Raw genomic sequence first — 20,416 nt, 5'->3', positions numbered from 1 at the left:
GCGGAGTCCTTATTTGCCCCCATGCACACAGGGACACAGAAGGTGAGCTGCAGTGGTACAACCCACCAACCCACGGGGAAAATCAAGGGCACAATTAAGCAAATTTTCCTTTTCCCCCATGCTGATGGACCTACAACCATTTTGCAGCTCATCCCCTGAGATAACATCTCTGAGTATCCACGCCCTGGCCACCAGCCACAAATAAACAGTGACAAACACTGCCTGTCAAAGTCAAAATAATTTTTAAAGTACCTATGAATAGCAGGATGGATTTTTTCTTCATATTCCCTGTATTTGCTTCCTTATTATATTTCCAAATGGGAATGTCCCAGGTTTTATATGCTTGGCCATGCTGATGAGGCTTCCAGTGCTGGAATACAGCTCTGGAAAATAATCCACAGAAGGATGTGATTGAAACTCTGACAGGTGATGTTGTCCACACAGGAAGCTTCAACCACATTTCACTTTGCCATGGAGTATTTTTACATGTTTTCATCTGGGACCTCATCAAGCAGAGCACTGTGTCCCAGTCCCTGGGCAAGAAGAGCAGAGTAGGTCCATCAAAAACATCCTAGATCAGCCAAAATAGGTCAAAAAAGAAGCCAGGCTGAGGACCTGAGCTTAAATGCCCTTCCTGAGCAGTGGAGGCAGTTCCCCAGCAGTTTTCCCCCAGCTGTTTCTCATCACCAGCATCTCCCTGCAGGCTGAGCCCAGGTTGCAGCTGCACCATGTTGGAGTTGTCCCCCAGCACAGACAGCACAATCCTGGAGGGCTGTGGAGCCCAGCACTGCCCTCAGGGCCCCAGCAGTGTCAAAAAGCATGAATATTATAATTATGTTTGTTTTGGTTCCCTAGGCACCTTTGGGGTAAGAATCCTCGCATGCAGCTGGAGCAGGTTGGCAACCTTGGCATTTAGCTGCACACACACTGAGAGGGATGGTGAGCTGTACAGGACCACATCAGAGGTGATTTCTGGCACTTTATTGAGGCTAAGGCCTCGAAGTGAAAGCTGCAGAGTGGGAAGCGTGTTACACAGCTGCTGCCTCCCCAGCGTCCGGCACAGGGGCTGGCAGAGCACTGAAAAACGCTGGGTAAGGTGTTTGCAGTATTTTAAATGGCTCATTGCATCCCTTTTGCTAGTGAGCTTCTTTCAAAAACATATTTAATCGACGTATGTACGTACATGCAAATGCATACAAATTTGCCCACAATTATGTGTTACACATGTGCGTCCATTACGGTGCATGCACACAGAAAGCTCAGCACCCAGACACCTACACATGTACATCCACCTGCTCAAATATATGTTTTTGTGGGGCCACTCGTGCATATATGTGCATGCTCTATGGCCACCCCAAGGGCTGCCTGGTCCTGCTGGAGCTGGGACCCCTGGGTGCACGAGGAGACAGGGCGGCTGAGCAGCGATGCCACCCCACTGAGCCACTGCTGGGAACACGCCGGGTCCCAGGGCAGAGGGAAACGGGTGGGTTTTTTCCACCAAATAAATCCACCCCCCATCCCAGCTCATGGAAACCTGGCCCTGGAGCAAGTATGTATCACACCCCAGGGGGTGCCAGCACCAGCCCCCATATTTGCTCCCCAGAGCTCACATTTTCTTCTCTGCTTCCAAACTTGCAGCCTCCGCCCTGGGAAACTTCGGTTGTGGTTTATTGGAAGCGACTGCAGCCGGCCGTGCCCAAAGGCGGTTGCAGGAGACTCCTCTTTCTCATCATGGTTTAGTGCGTTGAGGTTTTTTTTATCCTTCCAAGGCTTTAAAGATTTTGCTTTATCACCAATGGGCTTTGCCAGCAATTTCAGAGGACACGCTGGACGCAAGCATGGTTTTATTGACCGAGTTTTCTCTTTGGGAAGCATCACAGACTTGTAGAGATGAAGCTGTGCTGGAAATGGGATACTCTGGTATTAGCTGTGAAGTCTAAGTGCTACTGCTGAGGCTAAGACCCTGTCTGGGCCATCCATTTCCATGCACTGTGCATCAAGAATGGATGCATCTCCACATTTCCTTCTAAAGAAAGTTCAAAAAGATTTTCATTCTAAATTTTTAAAAATTTTTTTGTTGGTCAATTTTAATATTTTTTTAATGGAGAATCAATTTTAAATTAATTCAAGGTGTGCAAGATAAAATAATCCTTTTTTTTTCAGTTAGAAGCTGCAGTTAAAAAAATATATAAATCATGATCTTATTTCTATATTTTTCTAGACTGTTTTACTGTTTTCATCAAGTCTTTCATTTCAGATAATTTAAACATTTCCTGGACACCTTTCAGCTCATTTCATCCTTCTCCCATGCACTAAGATCAGATATACACGCAGACTGCTGCGGTTCCAAATTGCCCATCTTTTAAGACAAGGCCACGCTTAATGAAATAGTGAATAAAAGATATGGGGAAGGTTAAGCTGCCTTCCTCTGGTTATGTGGATGACAACTGCAGGGAATAGGGATGGAGAAGTGTTGATGTATTTTATGCAGAACGGTGATGCATGGCTGTATTTGAACAGACATAAAGCTTTGTTATAGATACAGTGGCTTGAAAAAGGCTTTTTAGTGGCAGCGACTGGCTTGTGCCAACAGTGATAACTCGGGACATACGTGTTCCTGAGTTATTGTCACCTGTGATGCCATCTCCTCCTCCACAGCCCACTCACACTCTCCTCCCCTAACACAATTTTGGGTTCCAAAACGTGCAAGAAATAGAAAGACGACAGCTTAAAAACATGTTTAGTTTGGGTTTTATTTGGAGCGTGAACATCTCTGAGCCACATGTGGCTGCTCCCCTCCCCACATCACCCTGTGGGCCCCAGAAGAGCGCATCCTCCACCCCGCCATCCCAAAGCAGGGACACAGGACTGTTCAGACCACAGGGACAGCAAACACTGCAACAAAGGTGGGATGTTTACCAATAACCCCTCTAATACCAGGTATTTTCCCCCCTTGTAAATGAATTCAATCATCAGCTGAGTTACAGGTAAAAATAAAATATTGTATATGACAGTGACCCAAAAGCAGTTTTTGCAAACAGGAGCCTAACATGAATCCTTCCCATGCTTTTAAGATGTGATGTCTTACTGACATTAAATAGGTGTTGGGAACGAGCAATACAAACAACACCAAACACCCTGGCAATTAATACATTCCAAACTAAACTTCTGCTTTCATTCTTACTATGACCTGGTCAGCTCTCTTCAATAAGCCAAATACCACAAAGCGGCTTTAGTCTTCACAAAAATTTCCCTTCCTTTCCTGTTCCTGACATGGCAACTTTTAAAGTGACTATAAATGCCCCTCGAGCCATTCAACGCAAGTAGCTTTATGTGACTATGCATTCAAAATTAGAAGATAAAAATTAGTTGAAAACTCACAACCAAAACAGCCATGTTGTCACAGTATTTTCCTCTGTACATTTTATTTTATGATGACAATATTATGTTAGCAATGAGAATGGACCATTGTGCATCGTTCACTTCAGTAAAACAACAAAGGTGGTTCCAGTTGTAAAAATAAATAATAAATAAGAAAGCAGCTAAAAATCTCCCTGTAAACGCAGCCGGGACCCACCGAGGCTCAGAGGCAGAACCGAGATGGGGAAAGCGGGACAGGACTCAGAACAAAGTCCTCAAACTGGCCCCCAGGATGCTGAATTGACAGCATGCATCACTTTTCTGCTCAGCTACCTGGGTTTCTGCTAAAGTCTGTGGCTGCGGACTCGTTTCACCGGCCAAGGGAACACCAAGCCTAATTTCAGATCGGGGAAAACCCCAGGTTTCCTCTCCCACTTGTAAAAATAAATAAGTTTTCAAAGGATTGCTCACCAAAGTGCATGTTTTGCATCACTATTCTCTGTCCAGAACGAAGGGCGAGTCTACGTACCAAGATACCATCCAAAAAGCTGTATGTAAAGAAGAAAGGAAACAGCATGGATGGCAAAGCATCCTTTTACTGCCATCAATGATGCTTCCAGCTGGTGGGAAACCCACCACATTAGACACCTCCAGCAGCCTTGCTTGACCACAGCTCTCGCTGCTGCTATTTACGGACCTTGCTCTATAGTCGCATCACAGATCTGTCTGGTCATCTCAAGCTTTTATACAGAAAAGGTGGGAGGCATGCTAAGTGCTATAATATCTAAAATAATCTAATTTACAAGCTCCTTGGAGCAAGGGATGTGTGCATGCTTTCAGCAGTGCTCTTCTAATAAATACATATATATAATAATAATGAGAAAATAAATAACAATAATAGTAATAAAAAGTTATGCATGGGACCTAAGATTACATGCAATCTAAAGGTCATGTAGCTTAAGCGAGGGATAAAAATGTCACTGCAAGGAATAGGCTGTACTGGAAGAAGGTGCAAAGCTCTGCTGCAGAGCATGTGTAGGAAACAGCAGCAGAATGATCTCGGGATAAGGAGAAGGCAGGTGTGGGATCCCTCTGGCTGACAATGCCATGTAGTCTTTGGACTTTCAATCTGGATGTTCTCTCATAGGAAAAGCCCTGCGATCATCCCAGACACTGCGGGAATTGCCGGCTCTGCAGCCGGCGGCTGATGCTGCAGGTCAGAGGCAGATCCTGAGAGCAGGCGGGAGCTCTCTGGTTACGGATGCTCAGGGGAATCTGGTCTCTTTTTCCTGGGCTTGCAACTCAAATCCAATTTCTTTCTGTCCATGTGGTGGCCCAGATCTCCAGCCACGCTGCAAGGGATGGCATTGGGTTCTCACCTGCTCTGCTCCTCGGGGAGGGAGGACCTCTCTTCCCAGCAGCTCGGTGGGAAGCGGGAAGCGCTTGAGGTCTTGGGGATCCTGCTGAAATGCCAGGACTTCAGCCAAAATCCCACTGCATGGACCTCAGCCCTCGCAAACCGTCTCTCAGCCTCTGCCTGGTCCCCCGGCTCGTCCCCCCGCGGTAGGTTTGGGCTCGGATCAGGTATGCGACAGCTTGCTGATGCCGCGGCTGGTGGCCTGCTTGGTCATGTCCTGGTAGGAGGCGGACTTGAGGAACCGGGGGTAGGAGTCCTTCTCCATCAAGGTGCGGGTCTTGGCCTGGGCTTCATTGAAGCAAGCAGAGGTGGCACCTGAGAGATTCTTCCGGGTGATCTCCCTGGTTTCGTGGTCAATATTCACCTGCAAGGAAGAAGCATCCACAAACATTAACTTGGCATTAACTTCCCTCCCATGACAGGAGGAAACTCTTTTCTCCATCCTCAGACAAGGGTGAAGATGCTCACAAGCCTTTGTATCCCTTTGTGTTGGTAAATCAAATGAGGTGAAAGCTCTCATGAACAAGAGCACATCTTGCCACTTTTATAAAACCCACCAGGATACCAAATTCCTTTACCCCCTATTTGATGCCCCAGGACAGAGAAAGAAAATCCTCTCACCTCCCTGGGCGCCTCATTTTGTACAAACTCCTCGAAGATCCTGTTGGCCTTGGAGGCCAGCTTGGTTTTCGAGCGGGTCTTTTTGAAGTCCTCACACGCCAGCCAAAAGTCGAGGTTCTCCTCGCTGAACTCTGTCTTCAGGAAGGTGTGGAAGGCAGTCACCCCGTCTGGGGAGGGGAGAGGAGAGCAGTTAATGGGGCAGAATGGGGGGAGGAAGAGGAGGATGGCTGCTGGCAAGCATCCCTCTGGGAGCTCAGACCTTGGCATCTGTAGATTTCCTTTCCCTCCGGGAAAATTCCACCCTCTGAGGCACTACTAATTGGCCTCTATACTCAAACAAAATCCTTTCCCACAGACTAGTAATCCTCTAGTTTTATTTATCTGACCTTTCTTTAATGAGACTTCAGAGCATTTTCTTTACAGCTTTGGAAAAGAGCTAGTTCTCCCTAAGGAGAAATCCACGGAGGTATCAGTACGCCTGCAGGAACCGAGTAGCAATGGCTTTATTTTTTATTTCTCATCTAAGAAATGAGGGAAATGAGCTGTTGAGAAGTATGGGAGAGTAATTGCAGCAAGGATTTCAGAGCCAGGCTGGGCGCACTTATTAAGGTACAAATCCGGAGATGCTTATTAGCCACCACAGCACGTGAGGATGGCTGGAAAAAAACTATGTCTAGTCCCAAAATAGCACTGTGGAAGGACTTTCTCTTGCTGTGGAATAGCTTTTAAGGTAGACAAGTACTTTTGTGTTAAAATTTGGCACTTCTACCATTGGATACCTACTGTAAATCCGGGTGTAAGGAAGGGATTATGTGTGAGACTCCAAAAGAGGTGCCTTCTCTTGGTCTGGAAGTACTGTCTGCATGGGGAAGAGGGAGACAGCACCTCACAGGAGCCCTGAGCATCAGTAAACAAAGAGCAAACACTGGAGGGGAAAACGGCAACATGTAACTCAGTAAAAAGCAGCTGAATTCCCTGTCCCTGTGGAAAAGCCATACCCGAAGGCAAAGGACAGACAGAAAGGGACCTCTTTCTAAACCCTAAACCATCTCACTTACGGAGGAGACAAGATTTCCTCGTACACCAGCTGCAGGCTACAGTCGCTCTCTTGCTCACTGGATGCACTGTTGTCCTACACACCCTCACCCAGTGAAGAAAACAAGATCCTACTCACTTTTACTCTTCAGGAGCTGGTCAAAGGACTCCCTCCATTCAAGTACCTCTTGTGAAGAGTCTCTGGAAAAGACAAAAGGACGTAAGGCTCGCTGTCCCAACAACAACACTTCTCCTGTCCCACGGTGAAGGATGGGAGCATCAGTCACGCAGCCCCATTAATGGGACACAGCGCAAGAAGTGAGGCTGCGGCACTCAATAGGAAACCAAAGCAAGACCTCAATATCCATTACCTGTGGGCTCTCTTTCCTTTCTCCCTTTCTTTCACCTTCCCCGACGTCTCACCAGACCTCAGCTCCATAGTGCAGCTTTGGCCTGGTGGCTTCTCTAGAAGATACTCAGAAGAGCCCTTTTCTGCTGGTACAATCCCAGCACAGCCTCCTCTGCAAGAAGACACCCTGCCTTCAGCAGCGATATTTAGTATTTTGTTTTTTAATGCTGCCTGCATTCCCCAGGGATCCCAGGCACTGGTTTAAGACACCAGAGCGCTCTGGATTTCTTGCCTAACACTGAAGCCCTGCTGTCTTGTGCCTAATGACAGAGCATCACTCCCCCATCTGATTTTATAAGTGGTGGAGCTGGGAAGTGATCCGCCTTCCCTGCCTGCTGGGGTGGGACCGTGGGGAGGGAGAGCTGTGTTCTATCCTCCCTGCCGTGCAGATGGGCAGGAGCATCTCCAGAGACAGCCTGGTCCACAGGGACCTGTCCTGGGCCGAACCTGGGACACGGCACTGCCTGCCTTACCTCCGCCTGGAGCACAGCTGCAACTTGCTGGAGGTCCCAATCCTGTGTCCCAGCTCTGATTTATGAAGCAGGATCCCTAAGCGGGTCTTCAGATCCTTGGCTCTGGAATGGAGGAAGGGGAGAGATGGGATTGCGGGACCACCGGGCTGCTGTGCCATCCCCCCCTCCCGCCTTGCAGGGGCTGCAGCCCCCGGACCTGACACAGCCCAAGGGGGCAGCCCTTGCTCCGCAGCTTCAGCCTCTTCTTTGCTTTCTGATGTACAAATAAATGCTCCCCCAATTGATTTTTCTGCTCCCTGGCAACCATGCTCAGCAGTGCATTAAGCCCAGGGGACTGTTCCCTCCTGCTCACTTCCCAGGTTAGCACCGCATGCATTTATAAAGCACAGCAAGCTTTTTTTCTCTGGGGCAGGTAGCAGAGCAGCTGCTGGGTGACCAGCTGGAGCCCCCACCGCCCCCCCGGCTTCCTGGAGCTAACCTGGCTCCTTTTCCAACCCCCCTCTGCCGGCAGTGCTCTCAAAGCACTGGAAAAACACAGCAATTCCTTTCTGCTCGGCAGAGCAGGAGCATCTCCCTGCTGGGAGGCTGCTGCAGCAGGGCTGATGCTCCTCTGATTTTTTTTTTTGGGGGGGTGCTTCTGAGTAACCAGGAGCCTGCCACCATGTCATGGAGATGGCTTTGCTCCCCAATGTCGCCATCCACCTACCCCATGCCTTCGAGACCCTGTGATCTCAGCAGCAGCACGATGCTCCTGTGCCAGAGCCCTCTCTGCGAGAGAGCCTGGGAGGTGGCTGCCTGTCACCGTGGCTGTGCGGCGGCAGCAGAGTCACCTCCCCGCCAGGATGTCCCTGCAGCAATACAGCAGGAGCTGCTGCTAAATCAGCTCCTCTCCCCAGAGCCCCTCCGCAGTCCCGCTGTTATTTGTGTGCTGCAGCTCATTCAGGCATCCCAAGGCGCTCATATAAAAATAAGTGTTTAAATGTCAAGCCGGCAGCATGGTGCCCTGTAGCTGTGTTTGGCAGGAGGAGCAACATGTAACTTTTAACATTTCAACTGTTTTGGAAAAAAAAAGAAAGTCCAGCTGCTGTCAACCTGAAGCAAGCTCTGCAGACAGAGCCAGCGACACAGCCCTTGTGTATTTGCCTGCCCGGCCACGCACAGGGCAGCCCTATCCAGCCTTCTCTCCCTCGACATGTTTTACCTCTGTGTTCCCCTCCTGGGGAGCAGAACGGATGCAACCAAAACAAATCACTCAGGCCATCCTTCGCTGCATCCTGCCGTGTGGTCTGCACCCCAGTTTCTACCGAAACATCACAGCCACTCTGAAGTTAGCAGCATCTTTTCCAGTGAACCCTCTGCATCCCACAACTGCGGTGTGGCGAAGCCCCTTACCTTTCCAGGCAAGTGATGGGGAGTGTGGCTAACCCCCGGCACATGCTGAGAGCTGGGCACCCAGGCATCCAGCAGCTCATCAGTCAGGTCCTTACAGCGGCGGCAGGGATGTGCAACAAGCGGCTGTGGCACCACCTGTGACTTGATCGGGTGCTGCCGGCTGGAACAGCAGCGAGGAGATGTGCTTTATATCGGGTGGGAGGCGGGAGAGCTGGGAGGGGAGACCCGGCATCGCTCCAGCCTGCAGCCAACCAAAAGCTGCTCTCTGGCAGCACCCAGCAAAGATAACAGCTTAGGTAGGGTTTCTCTTTTTTTTTGCTGTTAATGGATGGTGGGGGAGTGGGAGGCTGAGGCTTGTCCTTGAGCATCACAGTCAGAAGTGCTTCCTCGATAACAGGAAAAAACAGGCTCATTTCCACCGACGTGTGGAGCTTGCTGAGTAACTGCCGGCGGGGGGGTAGGCAGATGTGGAGAGAAGGACAGGACAGGCACCGTCATGCACGGCAGTTCGTCAGCTCTGTCCTGCTGCCCAAGGGCTTCCAGTCCTCCCGGCACTGCACAGGTTGGCATCATGGCAAGACACTTTTCCCCAGGTGACATAAGCAGGGGGTGCCAGTCCCCAGCAGAGTCAGGCTGTTTTGCAGCATCCCAGAGGCAGATGCAAAGCCTGGGGGAAGGGTTTGCACTCCCAGGGCATCATCTTCATCACAAATTCTCTGCTGGGTCTGTGGTGGGAGAAGAGAAGGGGAGGGAATGTGCATCAATGAAATTCTGAGCCAAGTGTGGGAAAGCATCTGCTAAAGGTGGATCCTATTGAGAACCAAAGGAGGAAAGAAGAGACTAAAAGCAGGTGAGAGGTTGGAAAATGGAGGAGAAGGACTGAACTGGCAAAACAGAAGGATGAAGAGAAAGCGTTAAACCAGTGCCAGACACCACACATCAGCAAACCCCAAGGTCTGATGTAACAAGCAGAGAGCTCTGTGGCAGGCAACAGGTCCCCTGGACCAATCATAGAATCATAGAACAGTTTGGGTTGGAAGGGACCTTCAAAGCTCCCCCAGTGCCACCCCTGCCATGAGCAGGGACATCTTCATCCAGCTCAGGTTGCTCAGAGCCCTGTCCAGCCTGGCCTGGGATGTCTCCAGGGATGGTTCATCCACCTGGGCAACCTGGGCCAGGCTCTCACCACCCTCAGTGTAAAAAAATGTTACCAAGGCCAGGCTCATGCAGGCTCCTGGAACTGCTCTTCCTGCAATTCCCTGGTTGGTGGCTCTGGGAGGGAGTGACCCTAAATCCCCCCTGCCCATGGCTATCCCAGAGCAAAATCAAGAGCTGCCAAGAGCTTCTTGATGACCATATATTTGGCTGCAGATAAATATCCAGAGCTACAGAAAGCCCTCATTCACATCTTCCCTGTGCCTTAAAACCACGATTAGAGCTGCAATTTTTGCTGTGGATTTAAAGAAAGAAGGGGAAGAGCAGGGAAATGCTTGGCTACATCAGCCTGGTGCTCCACCCCAGCTCGCTGCCATACTGGGAGCACTGGTGTCACACTGGTAGTGCCAGCCCCCATCTCCCCATGGATTTTCCCCATAAAGTGTATCGGGAAAGTGTGTGTGTGGTTTTACCTTGTCCCCTCTGTAGCAGCTTTTGAAGCGTTTGGCTCGTGTGAGGCAAAGCTCACAACAAGGCAGAAGTGAGGAAACACCTGCAGTGGGAGCTTGGTCCCTCCACAGGAGGGAGAGACCTCTATGAAATGGCCATGGAAGGGAAAGAGTCACCACAAGGCTGTGTCTTCTTGGGCACCACGACCAGTCAGCCAGAAGATGCACAAAGCCATCTGAAATGCCTCACTCACGACAGAATGCTCTGTTTGGATGCTTGAAACGGGTGCATGGCTCTGGATCATGACAGTATTGCACGTGTGGGTCTGAGCCCGCACACAGGAATGGGATCAGGCTGTTCTGGCACCAACCTCCCCACCAAGGCCGGGACAGACCCTCTGCCATGGCCCCCACCCCCTGCACAAACCAGCTCTGCTCCCTTGGGGCAGCTTTTTTAACTCTCCTCTTCGATGGGGTAGGAGATGCTGTTCAAGGATGGGCAGCTCACCCGTGTGGGATGCAGTAGGTGTGATATTTGATAATGCAGAGCCTTTCAGTAAGGTTACGCAATAGCCCTCAAGCCCAACAATGTATGTGTACTCAGATGTCTTGATGCCGCTCTCTATCTAATTTAATTACGTGCTTCCTGTCTCATTTAGCTTAGCAGCCTCCCGCAGCTCCAGCTCAGTTGCCTGTATTATCAGTCCTTGTTTTGGAACAGAAAAAAACCCAACACACCCTCATCTGTGTCACAGTGCCTGGGGCTGGGCAATTCCCGTAACTGTGCTGCAGCCTTGCTGGCATGAAGCCCACCTCTCTTCCATGGGGATGGACCCTCCTGGTGTTCCATTTGCCCCAGGCAGGGTGCACTGGGGGGTCCCTGCATGCTTGGGCTGGAGATGGCTGGACCATGGAAGCACCTGCAGTTGAAGATCGGCATCCACAGCCACCATTGGCCATCACAGCGCCAGCATTTGCAGGAGTACAGCTGCCAGCTTCCCTGTCAGAAGCCAAACACAAAACCTCTCAGGCCCAGTTATTGCTGGGTGTTGTTTCTGGGTTAGTATTTGTGAAGTGCCAGCAACCTTGAAAAATAGGAAAATTAAGTTGTCAGCCCTGAAACTACACGAATGAGGTGGGTAACAGGGAAACAAAGTGGGATTGATGGCAGGGTGCAAAGCGTCCTTGCACATGAGCCCTAAAGCATAGCCACACTCTGACGAGCTTCTAGTGCCAGGTATTTTTGTATTTGAATGGAGTAAGAAGAGGAGGATTCAGAAATGGATGGGAGGAGGAGTAGGAGGAGAGGAAGAGCCAGGGCCAGTCAAGCCTCTGGGGTCTTGCTGCACTGCAGAAGACATGGGCTAGGAGGAGCCTGACAGCTGATTTCTCCTAAACTGATGGTGATCAGGAGTGGTAAAGCCTTAAGTCAGCCCTGTATGCCCTCTGCTTTTCTTTAACAGAGGCTGCCAGAAGCCCAACAACATCTGCATGAAATCAGGGAGATGCTGAATACAAAGGAGTAGAAAGGAGAGACCTGAAGGCACTGCTGGCATTGCACAGCCCCTTCCTCCACCAGCAACCCCTTGTTAAGCTCTGGTTGTGTTTAAGGAGAGATGTAGGCAAAGAAGTTGAAAAAAGGGTGCTGGCAGGGGTTCACCCATGGCAGGATGATGCTGCTGTGCAGGAGGAGCGTGGCATCACTCAGAACCTGGCGATGGTGCCTGAGAGGAGGGGGAAAGCCGCCAGGGCTGCAACAGCAGCCATGGGTCTGCAAGGGGTCCCCAAGGAGCCACATCACAGCTGGATCTCAGCCAGTTTATGAGACAGGGATAGTCAGGGACTGCTGCCAGGTCCCACATCCGTGTGGTTGCAGATGAGCCTTGCTCCATCCATGGAAACCACCCCTTTGCAGGACAGGCAGCTGCCTGCACAAGCAGCCATGCTTGTCCCTCAGCAGCTCCCGTGTGACAACAGGCTCTCACCATAACCCACGGGGCATTTAATTGATTCCCAACAAAAGCACACGCTGCATTCACATGAAGCACGAGAGGAAATAGCTGCTCTGGAAATTTGTAGTAGTGCGGAAAGAGATTATTGAAATTAAAAAAACCCAAAAAAATTAGAATTACAAATGAGCTTTTCAAGGGGCAGCTGTTATCCACTCTGCTCACGTGCTTGCTTTGCACAGTGCTGGAGCACATCTGCGTAGGGAGAGGTATCTGACAGCAGGTATTTTTAATCTTCGCTTTCTGTTCCAGGCACCTGCTCTTTAAAGCCACTGAAGAGGAAAAAAAAAAATACAAAGACGATGGCTAAATATATCCTAAGAGGAGAGACAGAGCAGCACTAATGGCAGATCCTTCTTTGGATGCATGTAAATTGTTTTGGCTCAGAGACAGGCTTAGAGGGAAGAAACAGCAGATAAAAAGGAAAAATAACAAAAGAAGGGAAGAGAATTCGGGGGGGTGGAAAAAGGCAGGGAGGGGACAGAGGGACTGATAAATTTCACTGTGCCACTTTCCAGAGAAAAACAAACTCATTTAATTTTTGTTTTTAAATGCAACCCTGTGCAGACCGTGCGGCAAACACTCACCTGTTGCAGGAAGGGTGGGCTGTGCATCAGGTGAGAAATGCCCAGAACTGGGACAGGTCCAGGTCACCGCTTTCCCTCGCTTGCCAGACGTGCTCAGGAGATGATGCTCTGCTCGGCCTCAGCCCTTCCCGGCTGAGTTGTTTCCTCCAGGTGGGCAGCAGCCCCTATGAGATTGCTACAGTCCCCTTCTGCAGCAGCTCTCCCACCGTGCAATTTTCTACTAACACCAAAACAACCCTTCCAAGCTGCCCTCACTCCCATCTCTGCCCTTCCTAGCACCAACCCTTCCCCTTTTAATACCTGAGATTGCCCTCAGCTGCTGCCTGAGCCATCCCCAGCAAGCCCAGGCTCCTCCAGATTCCCCAAATTGGCCCTTGGGACTCACCAAGTTGCTCTGATTTCTCCAGCTCTTTCTGTCCATGTCTCAATCGTGCACACCCTGCTCCCTAGATGGGCTTCCCTACTTGTAAAGCCAACCTTTGCTTTTCCCATTCCTTACTTCTTTGCCCCTGTCCCTGCTGTCAGCCCTTGCCCTGGGCTTTGCCGATGACTTGCCAACCTATTCCTACTTGCGTCTCCCCAGTTTACCCTCCAAGGATGAATCGAGCTGAGCCCTTGATGCGAGCTGCCTGCTGGAGCCCTGGGCTGCTTTTTATAGCCTGGAGAAAATATTTGTTTGCCCTTCCTGGCCTGATTATGCTTGATTGATTCGCACTGTTGTCTTTTCTGGGAGGCCTTGCTCATGCATCCCCACTGCTGGTCCTCGTACAGGCATCAGACCTGGCGCTTGTTTCCCTGCCCCTCGCTGCGAGGAAGCTTTGTCTTTTCCAAGGGCGACTGGTCCTGATGCTGCTCTTGCTCAGGTCCTTGGGTTTGGGGTGGGCAGAAAAGGACAGCAATGCACAGGTGGAAAACTCTTCAGATTTACCTTCTTTATAGTCTCCTAGATCCTACTGACATTTCAGACTCATCTCTCCAGACTGTACCTCCAGGGAGGCTAGAGCTAACGTGCTTTAATAGAGAATACTACTAAAAGTTAACACATTTCTTCTTCACTGCCCCATCCAGCACGTCTGCACCAGTGAAACCAGTATGCAGAAGGATAAGGGCAGGGTTGAAAAAGGCACAAGCTTCTCCCATCCTTTTCCTCCTCAGCAATTACGCTAGGAGACACCCCTCCATCCCTGAGCTCGCAGCTCCCACTTTCCTCTCCACACAGGAAAAAGTGCTCGACACACATCTTTTCAGATACTCAGGGACAGAGCAAGTGCTCTCAGGCTGTTTATTACATCCTCATGGTTTCTATACAGTGAAGGTGACATGACTCAGGGGGGATATCATCACCTGGTGTGGCTGAGGAGCTTCTCCAGCCTCTTTAGGGGAAGGCGAGCCTAGCAAATGAGTGGCTGATGAAAAGGGAAGGTCAAACTGAACTGGAGCCTATGCCTTCCCCTCCACAGGAATGAATCAGACTGAACAACTCCTGCTGTAATCTGCCAACACCAGAAGCACTCAGACACTGTGGAGGCAGCTACAGCATCAGGACCTAGTTAAAATACAAACCTGGTGGAAGGAGGGTCTTAAAAGAGTTGGTCTTTCTGCCCAGGTTTGTGGTATCTCACTGCTGAGTTCACTCCACACAGTAATGCCCTCCTGAATTTCTTCTGAGCCACTGCAATCACATTTCCCAAAGAACAAAGACATCTTAAACTGCATCTTATTCGGTGCTTTTGGGTTGGGTGCTCAAGGCCCCTTCCTGCCAGTGGGACATGGCCATCCCACCAAGGATGGAGGTGCCAGAGAGCTTAAAGTCTGAACTCTGCCTGATTTTGTTTGCTTATAGAGGAGGGGGAAGAGAGATTGTAGGAGGAATGAGAGACTTTGATTGTGGTTTATAGGGAAAGGGGACCTACACCAGGGAGTACTTGTTCAGCAGGTCTCATCAGTAACCCCACAGAGGACTGAATAATAAACACAACATGAGATGCCTCCTTCCCCTCATTGCTTTTTAGCTGGTAACTGCAGGCACTGATAGAGCAACATGAAGACATTTCTCCCAGGGTAACACCATTATCTACGCTGTAAATGCAAAGCCGAGCAGCTCCTCACCCATCACGTTTTAGATCCAGCCCGAGGCACACAGCACATGATGCTACTGGAGACAAGCAGATCACAGCACAGCTGGTGCCCACACTTCCTGCTACACCAGGTCCCTCCAGAAGCAGGCATTGCTTTTTTTTCTGTGCCTTTTTGCCAGAAAGGTTGGGGTTTTTTTTCCAGTAATACGCTCATCCCCTTTTGCTACTTCCCTCCCACACCTTTGGTTCCCTGAACTCCAGTTGAGTTCACTGCAGACTCGAATTAGAGATACAAAACCCTCCAGCAAACCCAAGAAGAGGCAACAGAGCAGAATGACTGACTTTACTAAGCAAATACAACACACACGCCTTTATTTACACTCCTTTTTTAATATATATATGAGAAAGCCAAGAGGAAGCACAGCTGTGACCCTGCCAAAGCAGCCGCTGGCTCCTCGCTCAGCCAGCCCCTGCCACAAGCGCAGCACGTGGAGCGGGGATGGAGGAAGAAGATGACACAATACTGGGGACAAGCAGACGCTCTGCAAAGCCCAAGGGGTGTGTGGTAAGATAAAAGCATTCTGGACTAGCAGCAAAAGGTATTTTAATTCCAGTTCTGTGATATAATGCTTCTATACTGGAGAAAAAAAGAAAAACAGTACCGAGGAAGAAGACAACTGCAGCAGCCCCAGGAATGAAAGATAATGCAGAAATTATGCAAAGCGGTTTCTTCTTATATAAAGAGCAAGGAATAGCAACTAGGAGCTTTATAGTGACAGTAGGAGAGAGATGACAAGACCAGAGAAGAGTGTTTGGGGAAGTAAGAAGCAAAGAAACAGGAGGGACTGATGGGGATGGAGACTATGTAAACAGGAGGGCATGAGAGGAGGTAAAGCAAGACCCAGGCTCAGATATTGGGGACAAACAGTGCTGGTGGAGCGGGAGGTTAGCATGGACAGGAGTGCTTCAGGGACGACACAGTGAGGAGGAGGAGGAGGGAAGATGATGAGGCCAGGACTGAGAAGGATGGAGGGGTTTGGAGGGAGAAGCAAGAGGCCCCCCAGGGAGGGAAGAGCTTGCGCTAATGGGTGAGAGGCACTCCAGGACTGGCGTGAGGTATGCTTTGCTATTGCTCTGAATGCTGTAAACATTTTGGTTTTGTGTCTATCGGTGAACATTCAGTTCAGTTTGATACATGTGTTCTTATGGGTAACTGGAAGCCTAGCAGAGTTTTACATCTCTTATTACTATTCAAACTTACACACGAGGCAAACACAACACTGGCTAAAAAAAAATATCTCAGTTTATGTCGGTTATGCCTAATTCTCCTATTTTAACATGCACATCTATGTCTCTGAAAAGCTTCTCTAGGAGGAGACACTAAATAACTCACACGTAAAGTCACATGCACTCGCAGCCACCCACACACACCTATTTCCTTCCCCTGCTTAGACAAGCAGGACTTTGCCCTTCACACCTTCCCATCATGAAGGGCAGGAACCCAGCGGTACATTAGTAAGTCCAGTAGAAGTGATGGAAATCATCCCAAACCTGGCTGACAGGCCAAAGCAGAAGAAAGAAACTCAAAGCAGATTTGGGTTCTGCATCTGCTTCTGGAGTTAATGACATCTGAAGCTTATAGAAAAGGCATTTTGTTAACTCTTCTTCCCTTTAGCTGTCAAAGGACTTGGGAGCTGACTGGCTATGTGCCAGCAAACACAGAATAAAAAGAGCTGAGCAAAATGTTTTGAGTTTTTTTCTTCCCCTCTCTTCATGTGATGGCACACTCTAAAATTACTTGAAACAGGAGCAAAATTTTGGATGTGTGTGCTCATGGAGAGGGGAAGTGGGGTTTGTAAATTATGAATATCCCTTTCACTTCAGTAAGAGATGAATCAAAGATAGGATATTTGTCCTTGATGGGGATTAGTCATCACTCAGTGCTTTCCAAAGCTTTGGCTCAGTCATTATTTCCTTAATCAGCCCCTGGTTGAAGGGGAAGAGCTATAAGCTGCCTATTTTAATTCACTTCAGACTGACATTTGGCATAAAAGAAGCAGCTGGTGCCAATTCCTTATTCTCACACAAAAAAAAAAATTACTTTAAATAACTATCCTGCTTTCCTTCAAGAGAGACAAACTGTAACAGCAGCAATAAAAATAACTGTGATAGACTCATATGCCTCAGACAATACTTTTGCTCCACTCTGTGCTCTAGGATGTTTCCCATGGAGGATATTGTCTGGCACCAATTTAATGGGCAAAACACTTCTACATCAGCCAGCACAAATACAGCTCCTGTCGGCATCGCAGCATCTCTGAATGTGCCTGTTCAAAGCAATTCCCCAGGTTGACAGAGAAGAGAGGGGAGCTTGGTTTTCACAAGGTGTCGTCGACTTTGAGGTTTTTCCGTGAGTTCTGACATGAACTGAAAGGATGCCAGCACTGATGCTGGAGGAGCTTGCTGAGGGATGTTCCCTCCTGGGCTTTCTGGAGTTACATTCTGAATAGGACCAGCCTTTGTAGCTATTGGGGAAGCCAGGGAATTGTCTTTACTTCTGAGTTTCTGGTTCCTCTTTCCTTGACACAAACATCTTGTCCTGCTGTTTTCTCATGGCCTGGTTGCCTCTGGGACACCATGGGTGGCTGCAGGACACTTTGCTGAAAAGCCTTGTTTGGGATGCATCAGTTGGCGCTGGAGGTCAGCATCACCCAAGCCCACTCAGAGAGTGTGTCGGTGGCTTTAAGAAAAATACCACAAGGCAGTTAACATGACCTTCTGCCTTCTCTTTAAAAACTATGACTGCCTAAGCCTGCTGCTGCCGTCTCTTACATCCAGGACAGCACAGGGATGCTTCTTGCATGTACAGTTGAAGAGGAGGCTGAAATGGAGGAAGGCCACCAGACAAGGTGGCCTCACTTCGTCCCTTGCAACATGGCTTGTTTGACACCACAGCATGGGAAAGCTGAGCTGCCGTGTTGCAGGGGTTGGATCATCAGTCACTGAGCTGTTTTGCAGCCACAGTGACACTGGGTACAACTGGCACCACAGGCTATCTCAAGGGGGACAATTTCAGTCAAAGCAACCTGTGTCCCTGAGAGATCCCAGTCCATCCCGTGTTATGCAGGTGTAGTGGACACAGTGTTTCTTGGAAAGGAGAGTTAGTTCTTCCAGCCCCTCCTCACAATCAGTGGCTTTGCATCCTCCTTACAGGTCAAGCATTGAGAGTGTTTCACCGCAATGTGGCGTGACTTGTCCCCCTCCTTACGTTTCACCTATAGCAGGAGGGGATCTATAGGTGATGTGACTCTGTTCCACTTCCTATAGCCCAAATGCCAGCCGGGACAGCCACTGGATGCATGACTATATCCTTTGCTTCTGTCTTTGACTCCATCCAGAGCATTACACAAGTTCCCCCAGAGACCTGTCCCACTAGAACTTATTTGCCACATGCCTTGTTTGCTATAAAACTGTAGGCCCATGAACAGTTAAACTCACAGCTGTTTGAGTCACTGGATGATGTAGACCCCTTGGATGAATCTGAGGCACATTCCAGTGCCCACCTTTCACTGATCTTTTCCTACAAAAGAACTGGAGAATTCTAGAGCCGATCAACCAGGTACTGAAAAGCAGGTTTCCCTACTGAACAGAAATTGCACTTGCACAGTATTTACACTTTAGTGTCTTAGAGACCAGAGGAATACACCTCCAGAATAAACCAAACATGTTTACCACTCCTATCTTTATCCTAAACCTATTTGTCCTAATGTCCTGCACAACATCCTTACAAAAAGCTTCAAAACCTGCTTCCTATCTACTGCATGGACAGTAACATTTAATATCCAAAAGCGGGCTTTTTGTATCTCGTTCCAAACACGTTATGCTTAGTTTTAGAATTAGGTCTACCTAGTTTACACCACATTACACTAAATATTTATCAGCAGCTTTCTGATACGTGACACCTACCCACCACGCCAAACTAGAGCAGAGGTTTACAGCCTCTGGTCTGTGGGTGACTGAGAGAAGGAAAAGATCCATGGGGTCATTTTCCAGGCCTTCATAAAACTAAGAAAATAGGTCTGTAGGCTCAAATCCACAGACAGGCTGTCTGCTTCTCGACTAGAAAATATTGCAAGAACCTAACAGCCAATAATCTGGAACAGCAATGCCATAGAAATGAGGCCTTTGGATGGTGTGATTGCACAGCACAGAGGGGGTGCTAAACAGCTTGACATCTGCACAGTCTTCTCCTGCAGCTGGCTATCCAGGCTGGGGGAATATGGCCAAGGAACAGCTCACATCACACTTCACACCCAGACACTCCTTCTGCTCATCGCCCCCTTCCATGTCCTGTTTTTAGCAAGCACCATGCAGCAAGGTCTGTGTCTTTAGTAGTTCTTTACATGGCATTGAACCCACAGTGGACAATCGGTAGGTAACAACAACAGTCAATAATCAGTAAATAACAAAAAGATAATCATGATTGACATGTTACCTCTCCCTAACATGTGCTGGTGAGGTACGACATGAAAAATGTGGTCTGCCATAGCAGGCAGGTCTTGTGCTCTTCGTACATCTCAGCATGGGGCAGATGGGACATTTCTTCTCTCGACTATTTTCCAACAGTTGGCAGCTCATTCCTGAGAAGCCACCAAATCCGTTAATGTCTGAGGCGTCCAGGAGACTCTTTGTGTTAGGTTTTGGTACGGTGCCTAGCACAATGAAGCCTGAATGACGACTGGGGTCCTGAGGCTGAACTACAGTACAAATAAATAATGTCAATGAAAAGCAATCATTCACACTGGAAGACTTGCCTGAGCAGGTCTAGCGAGAGCTTTTGGGATTACCTTCCCCATGAGAAAACAACTCATCTCCTTAACAATCATATAGAAAATAACTCTGAATCTCCATCTCTGGAAGATAAGGGGCTGTGGCAGGGTAGCAAGTTGGTGTCATAAGATGTGCAACCAAAATGGAAAGGTGAGCTGAGTTCACGGATGGTTTCCGCTCTGGGAAGCAGCATGAGTCACGTACCTTTGTTTTCTCTCTCCCTCCCCAGTCTCTGGATCCAGACCCCAGCAGCCAGTGTAGGAGACAGTGCTTTGAGCCAGACTTGACTTCATGAGTTTCAGAAATGCCCTTAGGGCCCCTCCAAACACAGGGGAGAGGTGAGAGCCAGGGAGATGTCTGGAGGGATGGAAAGGTGCGGTGGACTTATTTACACACAAACCAACAAAGTAATTTTAAAGGAAACTTGCTTTCCCAACAGATGACCCCGTGACTAGAGAGGATTATGGTTTTGTGCTAGAGAGAAGCAACAACTGCAAGATGGTACTGCTAACCAAAAAATCACAGAAACTCAGAGGGTCCTAGTACCACGTCTGGATCACACTCCGGAAGCCTCCTCTTCCCCTTCTCCCTCTTTTCTCAT

General features: G+C 49.0%; 1 protein-coding gene across 1 annotated transcript; it reads right to left on the bottom strand.

Annotated features, from left to right (window-relative positions):
* Positions 1–4,940: 4,940 nt before the first annotated feature.
* Positions 4,941–8,787, bottom strand: RGS16 (regulator of G protein signaling 16; the record flags this gene model as incomplete). Its single annotated transcript, XM_080348958.1, has 5 exons — positions 4,941–5,141; positions 5,399–5,565; positions 6,573–6,634; positions 7,316–7,417; positions 8,708–8,787. The coding sequence occupies 5 exons, from the start codon at positions 8,785–8,787 to the stop codon at positions 4,941–4,943; spliced, it is 612 nt and encodes a 203-aa protein (XP_080205084.1).
* Between the last annotated feature and the right edge of the window lie 11,629 nt (positions 8,788–20,416).

The sequence above is a fragment of the Nesoenas mayeri genome (assembly GCF_963082525.1).
Source record: "Nesoenas mayeri genome assembly, chromosome: 8".
Taxonomy (NCBI): domain Eukaryota; kingdom Metazoa; phylum Chordata; class Aves; order Columbiformes; family Columbidae; genus Nesoenas; species Nesoenas mayeri.
The sequence above is the reverse complement of the archived record's forward strand: the minus strand, read 5'-3'. Positions and strand labels throughout refer to the sequence as shown.